Here is a 12,737-nt window from a genome sequence, read left to right as displayed (position 1 = left end):
AGTTTAATTATTTTTGAACAGCAATACTGATTAATAACATTGATAACTGTTTACGTGAAAAATTGTTCAACAAAAACATTAATGTCATATAAACATTATGATGATTTCACTTTTCTTTTGGAAAGAAAGTACAAGTTCTTCTGTTGTGACTTTCTTGTCCACAACAATTTGTGTTCACTGTAATCTTTTCATCTGCATTCTTTTTTCTTCTTTTCCTTGGTCGTCCAGCTAATCGTCTGTATCTAGGTGGATACACAGTTTCAGCTACAACATCCTCATGAGCTGGCCAATCTTCCTTATCTGGCATTGGAACCATTAGAATCTCATATGCTTTTGCTAATGCATCAGGCTTGTAGTAATCAGAGCAATATGGATGCATATCTTTAACATTCTTTTCCTTTAAAACAACGATTGCATGTGCGCAAGGTATCTCATCTAGTTGAAATCTTCCACAAGAACATGCTTTCCGCTCAAGGCAAGCAATGTATCTTCTTCCAGCTTCATAAACCAAGAAAATAAATTCAGATGATGGAACAACCTGCGTACATTTAAAGAAATCATGTTCAAACAACAGAATGATACACCGAATTATATACGTAGAATATAAAATAATGTATCATGACACATACTTCCATCTTCGAACTTTTAGACGCGTTTATAATCAATACCTCCTCAAATCTTCTCCCCAATGTGTCCTTTGTATAGGAGACTATTTCTCTGTTTTTGCAATGCCAAAGAACCAAATAGAATTCTAACTTCTTCCAAGAATTCTAATATAGACAATTGTCGTGCTTCAACAAGACAACCATTGATACATTCCACAATGTTCGAAGTCATCATTCTACCTCTATTTACTGTTGAATGAACTCTCGACCACTTCTCATACCCTGCATCCTCAAGGTACTCCTTAACCCTGTGATCAATTTTATCAACCTTAGCCATCAATTTATCAAAATCCTCATTTTTGTATGTCTTGGCCATAGAGTAAAATAGATCACTTAAGGTGTTTCTGCTCCTTTTGAAGTTTCCACAGACATTCTTCCAAAGATGTCATATGCATGCATAATGAGGTATATTTGGGAACACAATCCTTACACTCTTCATAATACTCTCATTCCTATCTGATACAACACACATTTCTTCGCGCTCGCCAAATGCATTTTTGAATTGTTCGAAGAACCATGTCCATGAACAGTCATTTTCAGTGTCCACAACACCATATGACAATGGAAATATACAACCTAATTACAGAGCAACACATATTATTTCATTTGATACATAACATTTACAAACACCTCACAACTACAAAAAATACATACCTGCCCCATCAAGTGTGCTTGCTGATACAAATGTTCCTTTGTAAGCTCCGCCCAGATGTGCACCATCGACAACAACTATTGGTCTGCAGTAATCAAACCCCCTAATCAATGGTCTTAAGGCTACGAACATATACATAAATTCATCTTCCTCAGTTTTCTGCATCCTTATATAAGAATTTGGAAAAATAGTATTTAACATGTATATGTATCTCGGCATCTGTCTATATCCAGCAGATGGTTTACCCCTTATCATTTCTAGTGCACGTTCTTTAGCACGCCATGCCTGCTAGTAAGATATTTGAACTCCATAAAATTCTCTAATATTAGCAATTATATCTTTCGGAGTATGAATTCTTTTATGGTTGACCAATTTGGGAGCAGTCAAACCACTTACAAACCCGATTGTTGCTTGGACTTTGGTTAGTACCCTATCCCATATTGGACACGTATGTTTACTATTGAAGTATCTAACTTTGAAAACATCAGATTTTTTTCTGCAGAAAGCCTTTATAGTCCAACTACATTCATCTGAAAAGCATACCAACACATAACTGTACAATTTTTTTCATCATATTAATACATATAGCAGTTACATGTTATAATAGATAAAACACTAAAGTTCAAAGTAACCAAAGAATGATGTATTTTTTGTATCAATAATATTAACAACCAACACAATTATTTTTATCAAATTCAAAAAAAATAAAATAATGAATCATGTATCACAAAATGACGGAATGTATCGGCTACATGAATTTTGCGATTAAATTATTTAATTTTTAAACAGTCTAATCTGAACGTATCAACAATATTAACTTAATGTATCAACAAATAATGTATCATTATCAATCTACCACAAATCATATTCAACGAACTAAACAAAAAATCAAAATCAATGACTTTCTATTTAATAATGTATCATACATTAAAACAAAATAATGGTATCACCATTTATAGATCTAACGAATCCAACCACAGTTCTTCACAAAACAAATCAAATACTCGCATACCTTTGTCTATTAGATCTCTTTACTTTGCTATTGAAGTTGTTCTTTATCTTATATTTCGCCATCACATCTATGAGTGTTGATTTATCCTTATATAACTGACCTGTCTTCACCTCTATACTATTTGAATCAATTATGTAATTTGTAACTTCCAATTATGGAATATAATACGAGTCACAAATTCTTGATTCAACCACTGCAAGAGCTTCTGTATCCTGTGTTGTGCCTTCTACACACGTAATTTCTCCGCATGCTCCATCAAAGTTATGTACATCACCGCCAATCTTTTCATTTGTGTCAATACATAATGGATACATTGCAAATCCTGGCTCACTTTTTTTCACTTCTAAATAAAGTTTAACACCCATGTCGTTCTTAATTTTCATTGGAGACGAGTTACCTTTTACGATGTAACTAATTTCAATGTTTTTCCTTGATACATCGATATCCAACTCGGCTGAAATTGCTGCTTTGAGATTCAAACACGAAATTGATTGTCCAACAACGATTCTGTCACTTTTGTAACTTTCATATTTCACTTCGCTGACCCAAATTCCTGAATGTCTCAGTAAAATTGATATATTCATCTTGTATCAGCAAAAAATCAGAGTTTTATTCGTATTTCTAGCTTTTTCTAAATGGATGGATGTTCACAAATTGTTCTTCAATGTAGAAGATATAATTTTGAAATTTGAAATTTTGTAATGTCTGAGTAGATTACCTATTAAGATAAGGAATGTTTAGGATCAGTTAGGCGTAAATTAAGCTAATTAAATTAACAGACTTAATTGTTACGTTTTTTTTCCTTTTTTAGCGCGACATTCAGTTATTTAGCGTGTATCAGTGACAATGTATCAGCACTGTAGCTATGTATCATTCGCCTACCTTTTTAAGGGATTTTTTGTAAAATGTAAATTAGTTGGGATAGGATGTAATTTATATCCTACACTATGGGATTCCTTTAATTTTTACTTAATTAAATAGGATGGATTAACATATTAAATCAACATTCTTTAATTAAAATTTAAATATTTAAAAATTATATAAAAAATATTATTAAAAAAATATACCGACTTATGTATATTAACTTCATAAAAAAAAATATTTCAAAATATCATCAAAATATTCGTACCGTGAACATCCATAGATGACAACGAACTTCCATCTATAAAACTTAAAAAACATGTAACACACATCAAAAATAAAACTAAATGAATATAATAATAATCTATTGGTTTCTTGGTGGTGAGGACAGATTGATTATCTGAACTTTCACCCAGTTCTACATGCACTTTTGTACAATACATATATCAGTTTCTAGCTATATATCTAGCTAGAGGTGTACAATAATTATAATTAACTTTGCCAAGTTTTATGATTTTTAAAGTGATGAGGTTCAGTATTAACAAGAGCAGCAATGTTGAAAATATCATCAGTATGAGAGAGAGGTTTTAAACCCAAGAAATCTTTGGTCAATACATGATCCTCCTCATTCATACTTCCATTGAAGTAGAGTTGTTGATTCTCCTCCTCGTCCTCTTTCTTTGAATTCATATTGTTGAATCCACCGAATAATATCGCATCTTCAAACATTGTTGACCCATCAAAGCCATTAGAAAAAGATGTCATGATGCCACTTATATTTGCAGGCCCAGTAATAGTGGTCAGGTCTTCACGTGAGGACAATTTCTGATGAGTTTGTTTGGTAGCAGAATCAGTACTAGTAACAGACACGTGAGTATTGTGGGGTATTTTTGCTGTGCCTGTGTAAGCAGCAGTAGCAGTGACAGCACTTACTTTGTTACTAATTGTAGCACCAAACTGTGCTGCTTTCTGCAGCAATGCAGTTGCAGAAATGTGTACTGGAGAGACCGCACCTGATTCTCCCATTGAATCGTAACCTAATGTAGGTCCTGCTCATGTCCAATACAAGCACAATTAAACAAAAGAGAAAAAGTTCAAATATATCTATGAACTTTATATTCAAAATGGGTGAGTTAAACTCTTCATTACCTCTGAGATTAGGGTTTGGGTGATGAAGATTTAAATCTTTGTGGCCGCTCTGTGTGTATTGTTGATCTAACCTAGTAGTAGCTGGAAAAATCGACGATGAGCTAAAATTACTCAGTGGTGAAGGACCATGATTAATAGCTCCAAGCTGAAATGGTTGGGAATTAGTGGTAATTAGCCATGGAGGAATCTCAATATGTCTGAAATCACTACTTTGCTGCTCTTTTTTCATGGGAAACGTAGTAGCTTGAATCTGTTCATGGCTATTAAAGAAGTGAGGTTGTTGAAACTGGAGATTCAATTGAGGTGAGAAAATTGTTGGATTTCGTCCATTTATTACTGATCTTGCACTCTCCATAGCTAAAGTTTCGCAGAATGCTCTGTGTGTGATGAAACTATCTCGTCTGAAGAAGAAAAAAAAATCAATATCATTATCGTTATATTGCACTGACTAAAAAAAGAAAGTGTGTCATATAAATTGAGATGAGAAAATACTTACTAGTAATATGTTGAAAAGATTAATGGGCACTATAATAGTTGGTTTTATTAGTTTGTCCCCTTATTATTAATGGGAATGGGTGGAAATATGATACTGATATCATATTAATTATTGTTTAATGATTGCACACCACAGTAATCCCATTATTATCACTTTACACGTACACACCACAAAAGATAGAACTCAAAATTCAAAAAAGTAGAACAAAAAGAGAGTACTATAGGTACCACTTTATGATAAGAGTCTAGAAATGTTTGTTGATAAACTCGTTTTCGTGTTCATACTCCAATATAGCCAGAATAATGTTTTTTGCAATTTAACTACTAATGAATTCGATAAAATCTAATAATTTTATCCTAAATATTGTATAAACTTATAATTTTGAATTCGAAATGGTTACGTACCTTGAAAAAATAGTACCACATTCACATTTGTATTCTCTAGTACCACAAGTCTTGAAATGAGCTTTGCAATCAGATTGAACAGCATAACGCTTTGAACATTTCTCACATTTCCACTTCTTCTCACCATGTTTTCTGCTAAAATGCTTCTTAATTCCAGTAAGATCTCCTAATGCCCTAGACGGATCATGGTGCACACAACTTGACTCTGGACAAATATACACTTTCTTCCTCACTACTTCCTTATTATCTCTCTTCTTTAACTTCCATGGCAAATTGTGTCCTCTTCTATGGAGTTGTAGATTTTGGTCTCTTTGAAACCCTTTGTTACAAATTTCACAAAAGAATCTGTTGGTTGCCACTAGTGTCCTGGGTGATAAAGCTATCACTTCTGCTTCTGGATCTATAAATAATCAAATAATTATTAAACGAGTTTAACTTCTATATACTCACCAGTTGAAACATGTCTGAAAATAAACTAGATGATTATTAAAAGAGTTTTAACTTCTATATATTTACCGGTTGAAACATATGTATTAAACAAGTTTAACTTTTTGTATACTTATAATCTAAAACAACAGGTGATTGTATATATATCCATATATAATAAGTGAAATTATAATAACTGAAAAATGTTAGACAAACAGATATATATTTTTTTTTTATGCTATCGTTGTATATAAGTTTAGATCTTGAGAAAGAAAAAAAAAAACAAGTCATATACACAAATCCAAATTTGGAGTTTTTATGCATCATGTAATTATCACCTTACGTGATATATAACAGATAACTTGTCTTATTTTCTGTATTACAAAAGCTCACGTTTTAAGGAGGAGATTTATCGGTAAATATCTTTTGAATGACCTGATAATTATTGTATACCTGGATTGCCTGGTTGGTTTCTCTTTTTCTTGATTTGTTGAGTAACTAATTGATGTTGAGGTGGATAGCAAAAGGCTCCATTAGTATCATTATTCATGTTGGAAGAAGAAGATAAACTTGCAGCAGCTTCTTCACAAGTTACAATGGACATGTTATGTTTGTTGACTCTTTTCTGCTTAAAAAAATAGAAAAATTAGAGAGATAATATAGATCTAATTAAGACAAAAACAATAACCTAGATATATAAAAGCAAAAGTATAGTATAGTATAGGTGAACAAATAGAGCCAACATACATATAGAGGCAAAATTAAGTTGTTTGAACCTTAAAATTAGCTTCAATATTTCTTCTTGATTTTGGCATCAACAAAACAAACAAGCTGTTAGTAGTTTTTTGTTGCAACAAAAAATGAGAAGGAAAAGATTGAGTTTATGAGATGAGAGATGTGGATGAGAAGAGACTGTAATCCTCTCTCTCTCTCTTTCTCCCACACTCTCTATAAGGCTAACTTTCTGTCTTTTCTTTTGTTCTCTTCTCTACCCATAATAAATATCTCAATCTTTTTTTATTTATTCTACCATGCATAATGTACTCTCACCGTCTCAATTTATATGATGTAGTTTAAATAAAGTTATAAATATTTAATTTTGTGAATATTAATCATAAGGTAAAATAAGTACCCTAGGGTGTGGCCTAGTGGTCAATGAACTGGTTGAGAATCCTTTTCATCTATCTTAGTCTTGATAGACAAAATTACCTGGTACATGTGGCTGATAAGCTGACTTGGACACCACGGTAAAAAAAACTATTTCTTCTGTCCACTTTTAGTTGTCATGTTGCGCTTTTCGAAAGTCAATTTGACTAGTTTTCAAAGTTAAATTACATTACATTAATTCGATATTTTAAACAAAAAATTTAGATATTCAAAAACTATATGAAAAGTACTATAAATTGCATTTTTTTGCATATCAATATGATGAAAAATTACATCGTAAAATGTTAGTCAAAGTTGTTATAGTTTGACTCTAAAAAAGGATACCATGACAACTAAAAATGGACAGAGGAAGTATTTTTTAAAGTTAATTTTTTACTAAATATAGAAATATGGCATTCTTGAGACTGATTTAAAAAGAAAATGAGTAATAACTTGGGGCAGAAGAAGTATATATATAGAGGGTCTATCAAAAATAATTTTTTTACTTATCAAGGAAAAGATAAAGTATGCATATACATTAACTTTTTCAGACCTCAATTATATATGAATTACACGGGTATGTTGTTATTATTGTTGTAATAATATATATATGTATATTGTCTTTCAACGATATAGTAATGTTTAAACTTTTGTTTAAAATAAGACTTTTGCCTAATTGCACCAACTTTTCCACTCTATCATAAAATAGCTAAAAATTCAACATATAGTATCTAAAAGAGTGTTTGATTTGTATTTGAAGAGTATTGTATTGATAGAGACTTAGACATTGATTGAACGAGACGGAGACGTTGAATTGACTATACTCCCTCTCCTCTCTCAATTTATATGAACGAGTACTATATGAAATTTGGAATTTGAAATTTTTAATTAAAAATTTATAAATAATTTAAAATAAATTATACTTATGTAGCTATAAAAAGTGTATTAATATGAATTGTGGTGATATAATTGGAACTCCTCTACTCTTAATAAGGAAGTCTCAAGTTTAAGCCTCTGAGAATGAAAATTTCATGGAGCGTTGCACCTAAAAAAGAGTCTTGCAATATGCGAATTTAGATTTTTGGGTCTCAATATAAATATCAGAAAATAAAAAATATTTAATTATTTCAAATATAAAAATAAAAGTTAATCATTCTTTTATTGAACAAACTAAAAAAATGAATGATATTAGTATAGTAGCATCATTATTGGTAAGAGTAGACCCATCTGTTAATTAATGTAAGCTTTATCTATTAACAATGACATGCATGATTGACTCATTGATTACTTATTCCTAACAAACATGCATAATATATCTTGCCCCTAAAAAGTTTACAATTTTAAATTTCCTTCTTTTATATGTGTTGCTCTTTCATTATTATTTCATTGTCATTCAACCTTGACTACTTTTCTAACAATGCAGAAACTCCTTTTCCTCTCCTACAATTGAGCTTCTTTTTTCTTCTTAGTTGTTTGGTAGTCTTTTTGAGGTTCGATTAATTTAAATTTACATAAAGAAAAAATCTCATTTGAGAGCAAAATATTCATTTAGTCGATCAGAGTTTGGATTCGAAATATTCTGTTAAGAATGAAATCGTACTTACGCTCAATCAAAACCTTTAGTGGTCTCACAACTACATAAAGATGGAAGAAAGATAGATGAGAGGTTTAGAATTAAGATTATGATTTTTGTTTACCTTATATCCGGTGTTTGATATCCACTTTCTTCATTTACTTAATTCTTATTTGTGCTGAGATAATGAGATATATAAAGCACTCGTAACCAAAAACGACTCTATTCCAAAATTTAAACTCGAGAGTCCTCACATTAATTAAGAGTAAGAATATAATAACGCCATGCATGTATATTCACTTTAGTTGAGTACTTTTTTGACCATATATCAAATTGATTTGAATCCTACACTTTCTCAACAAAAGAAAAATGAGTAATTAAGGACAAGGTTAGATTTGACAACTACATCCTATTATTAAACTTGATTAATACACCATGTCACAAATTGTACGTATTATAAAATAATCTCTCAGTTAATTAAAGCTCTTGCTTTATCTCACTTTTTCAACTCCCTCAATAAAATTATTATTGATAAACAACTTGGTAAATTATTATTGATAAACAAGCAACTTGGTTAAACTATTCTCTTTTTTGACTTTTTTGCATTAGATTGGTTTATTCTAATAATGATATATATTTAAAACTAAATCATTTTCATTCAATAGATAATTAATTGCAATTGCAAACTTTTGAATATTTTCTTATTACTTCTTCAAGACGCCAAAAAAGAAAAAAGAAAAATATGTGGCAGCTTATTATGGAAAGACAAGTCTGCATTGACCAATTGACGAGCAATTAATATTCCTTACTGTGATTTTATATGATTTTATGTTTTATAAGGGAAAAAGATAAAGAAAATTAAGTAGGAAAAAATATAATATATATTGGTTTTCATTTTGTTATATTGTTTTTAGAGGCTCTGTGTGTGTTTTTGGGGTGGAGTTTTCAATTTCCACATATTTTGTTGGTTAAAATATAATTATTCTTATTTTTAGAAAAATTTGTTTCTTAAAAATCAGAAAAATAATCTTTCTAGGAAGAGTAGAAGAAAACCAATTTCATAAGTGACATTTCAGGTTAATTATCTCCCACTCCCAATACTCCACGCATCCCCGCACTCTTGCTACCCACCCTAAGGGCCCACCCCAAAATCCGTTCTCACCTATCCCTGACCATTGTTATAGTGTTTGACTATATTATATATAAATATTTTTAAAATAATACTTTTTATTTATTTATTTATCAAACATACAAAATTAAGTAAATCGTTTACTATTTTCTGAGGAAGCATTTTCCTTTAAGCCAAACGTTTGATCCTATGAAGAAAACCTACTCTAGACTGAGCTTCGAGAATTTAACAAAGTGTTTCTTGAAGATCTTTAGTTATTGGAGGTAAAATACAGTAAATTTGGCTTTAACAGATTTTGAGTATATTCTAATACTCCTAGTAGTTTTTTTTTAAAAAAATAATTAAAATTCCTAGTAGTTATCGGTACGTAGGATAATTCTGTTGTGAGTTCACGAGGCGGCAAAAGGAAAAGCATTGGGGTCCATTATATTCCAAAATAATTCAGGACCTATTAGTATTACTAGTATATAATATGATCGTATATGCATGACAGCAAATTAAGAGATTCAAAGAAATCAAGGCGCAGCGAGCTGGAGCTACGATCTCTGTCATGATCTCTATTCTTTGGCCGAATAGAATGCAAAATGCACTACGCATGTTCTATGCGATAAATTCAACTCAGAAGGCATTGAGGGAGAATCGATCTCAAGTCATCCATATAAATAATCATCCTCCAAACCAGCTAAGTATATATATATATATATATATTATACTCTTATTTAGAAGTGGCACTTCTAAAGGACGAACACAACAACAAATACTTGTACAAAAAGTAATATTTATTGTACCATAATTTAATGTCAAGTCGTTGTCTTATTGGTAAATAGTACCACTTTTCCAGTAATATTAACACGTATTAAGCCTTTGTTGTTTTCCTTTCTAGGCTGACACATCTTTAACTACTGTTTTTCAATCTTCGGTTTTCATTTGTCTCTCTCCTCTCACTTCCATGGATCTTTGTTAGGTATTAATTCTCTATTTTGATTTTCTTCTCAGAAAAATTTAATTTGATATTTCACTATTTGCTTTTTAAAAAACAAATTTTCAGTTTTGGCTCGACTGGCTTCCAAATCTCCTACTATGATTATTCACACATGCACTAATTTTATTTACTTTCAAACATCTGTATTTTAGTTTGTGAACTCAATTAAAAATAAGTTTTTGAGCTTAAAATAATTTTTCTCAAAATTGAAGCTTGATGTTGGATTAAATATAACAGAGTTACGGAATCTTTCGAAATTTGAAGTTTGTCGTTTTGGATATATCAAAAGAAAACTTTATTGAACTAAATTGTGATGGTTTGTTAATGATTTGGAGACCATTTGAGCTTTATAATGTGGCTTCTTTTGTCTGATCTAGACGAAGAAAGTCCGAAGCTTCAAAATTTGACTTTTAAATTGGGTTTCTCCAAATTGTGTATTATTTAGATTATGTGTTGTTGGATTTTATTAGAGATCTTTTAGTGAGATTAAATATCAAATTTGAAAATGTTTGGTGAAGTTAGTGTGCTTTTGACTAAGATTTCACTAGCAATTTTGAAATAGAAAATTGATCATTGATGATTTTTGTCGGTTTTAAGTGACAGAGAGAATATCTAATGAAAAGCATATGGTGTTTACAAGGCACATATCACGGCTATTTTGACAGTTCTTTGGTGTTTGAAATATTGTTGCACAGAACCAAAGGAAAATTATGAGAATAAACAAGATGATATGTACATTCGAAAAAATGACTAATATGATTCTTTTAGCAGAAAAATATTTCACCTTCTTTTTCATTTGAAATGGTTGATTGCATAGCATTTTGTACATGTTAATAGATTTAAGTATGTACTCAGTCTGAAAGTCATTGATTTGTTTGCTCTGATTTTGCTTTCTTGGAGACTTGGGAGTGTTTTTTCATGATTGAAGAACAAGAAGTTACCTTTTCGAAAGTTGATGGAGGATAGGGCTCCCTCAAATTTCTTCTTAAAAATTATTTTACTTGAGAGGGCTTATATCAATTTATCATATTTAGCACTTTATACCAAGATTATCTTCCCCACACAGCTTTTTATTTGGTCAGCTAGACAATGAATCAGATACCTTATACAGAACAGGACCTTGACAACAACTCCTATGACTAGCTATTTGTGGACAAGTTTGAGTTAAGAATGATAAAGAAGCAGCAAAGCAAAAAAGGAAGCAAAAAGGGAAATCAGAACAATCACCATTTTTCCTCCTTGGGAATCGTTAGTGGGAACCGGGAAGAGGAAAAAAAGACGTGAATTATTACTGTGTTTAAACCACGTGGAAACCCACACCTCGGCATGTTAGCAGCTCAAATTAGAATCAAATGACGAAACTATCCTTGATGGTAACTCTGTGACAACCGTAACAACTAGAAATATTTCAAAGACAAAAAAAAAATTGATTGAATCTCAAAATTTTATTAGTATCACATAAATTGAGAAAGAAGAAATGACCTTTATTATTTGAAAGTTGCGTAAAAATATTACAAATCATATGATAATAACTGACAATTTAAAATTTTAAAAGACTTTAATGCTTTATACTTCTTCTATTTCCACTTTGGACAAAAATATCCTCCCAAAATGCATATTTTTTAAACAAAAAGTGGGACCCATTATTGATGTATTGAAGGATGCTTTGGTAATTTTTCTACGATGAATTCGTTTTTTTTTTTAAAAAAAATTAAATAAATTTTATAAAATATTATAAATCACCATAATAAGTTACTTAAATGTTCCAAAGATATAAAAATATATAAAAGATCTGATTGCCTCTTCAAATTTTATCGTTGACACATAAATTGGGAGAAATGAAATAATATATATTATTTGAAAATTACTTAAAAAGTACTATAAATTACAATAATTAACAACTAGAAATATTTCAAAGACAAAAAAATTGATTGAATCTTGAAATTTTATTAGTACCATATAAATTGAGAAAGAAGAAATAACCTTTATTATTTGAAAATTGCATAAAAGATATTACAAATCATACAATAATAATTAGCAATTTATAATGTTAAAAGACATAAAAAAAATTTACCATAGTTAACAATAAATTAATATTAAAATTTGATTAACTCTTTAATTTTGTCTGTGCCATACAAATTAAAATAAAAAATAATACATAATGAGCCCGTGCTAGTGCTAATACGGGCACCAGTATCTAATATATATATATATAACTTTCCTTATTTCTATTTATTGTGTG

General features: G+C 30.3%; 2 protein-coding genes and 1 pseudogene across 5 annotated transcripts in view; all 3 read right to left on the bottom strand.

Annotated features, from left to right (window-relative positions):
- Positions 1–12,737, bottom strand: part of LOC125832759 (beta-galactosidase 17) — a 48,521-nt gene that overhangs the window by 25,151 nt on the left and 10,633 nt on the right. The gene's annotated exons all lie outside the window — the stretch shown is intronic.
- On the bottom strand, positions 107–2,913 carry LOC125831336 (uncharacterized; annotated as a pseudogene).
- Positions 3,589–6,657, bottom strand: LOC125832771 (protein indeterminate-domain 11-like). Of its 4 annotated transcripts, none has more exons than XM_049511975.1 (5): positions 6,442–6,657; positions 6,119–6,290; positions 5,240–5,639; positions 4,340–4,740; positions 3,589–4,239 (listed from the first exon to the last, which is right to left on the bottom strand). In XM_049511975.1, exons 1-5 carry the CDS (start codon positions 6,478–6,480, stop codon positions 3,683–3,685), a joined length of 1,569 nt encoding a protein of 522 aa, XP_049367932.1. In that variant the 5' UTR covers positions 6,481–6,657; the 3' UTR covers positions 3,589–3,682. The 4 variants fall into 4 exon arrangements, with proteins under 4 accessions (XP_049367932.1, XP_049367926.1, XP_049367936.1 ...); XM_049511969.1 differs by having other exon boundaries at positions 3,679–4,239; positions 6,119–6,293; positions 6,442–6,655; XM_049511979.1 differs by having other exon boundaries at positions 3,679–4,239; positions 6,413–6,627.

The sequence above is a fragment of the Solanum verrucosum genome, unplaced genomic scaffold, assembly GCF_900185275.1.
Source record: "Solanum verrucosum unplaced genomic scaffold, falcon-dt-bn FXZP01000102.1, whole genome shotgun sequence".
NCBI lineage: Eukaryota > Viridiplantae > Streptophyta > Magnoliopsida > Solanales > Solanaceae > Solanum > Solanum verrucosum.
The sequence above is the reverse complement of the archived record's forward strand: the minus strand, read 5'-3'. Positions and strand labels throughout refer to the sequence as shown.

Bases quoted from the DNA above. Each gene is read 5' to 3' on its own strand.
- LOC125832771 (XM_049511969.1), bottom strand. From the start codon at position 6,480: ATGCCAAAATCAAGAAGAAATATTGAAGCTAATTTTAAG. The intron at 5,640-6,118 runs GTATACAATAAT...GATTATTTATAG, and splicing joins AAACCAACCAGGCAATCCAG to ATCCAGAAGCAGAAGTGATA. The intron at 4,741-5,239 runs GTACGTAACCAT...TTTCTTCTTCAG, and splicing joins TGTGGTACTATTTTTTCAAG to ACGAGATAGTTTCATCACAC.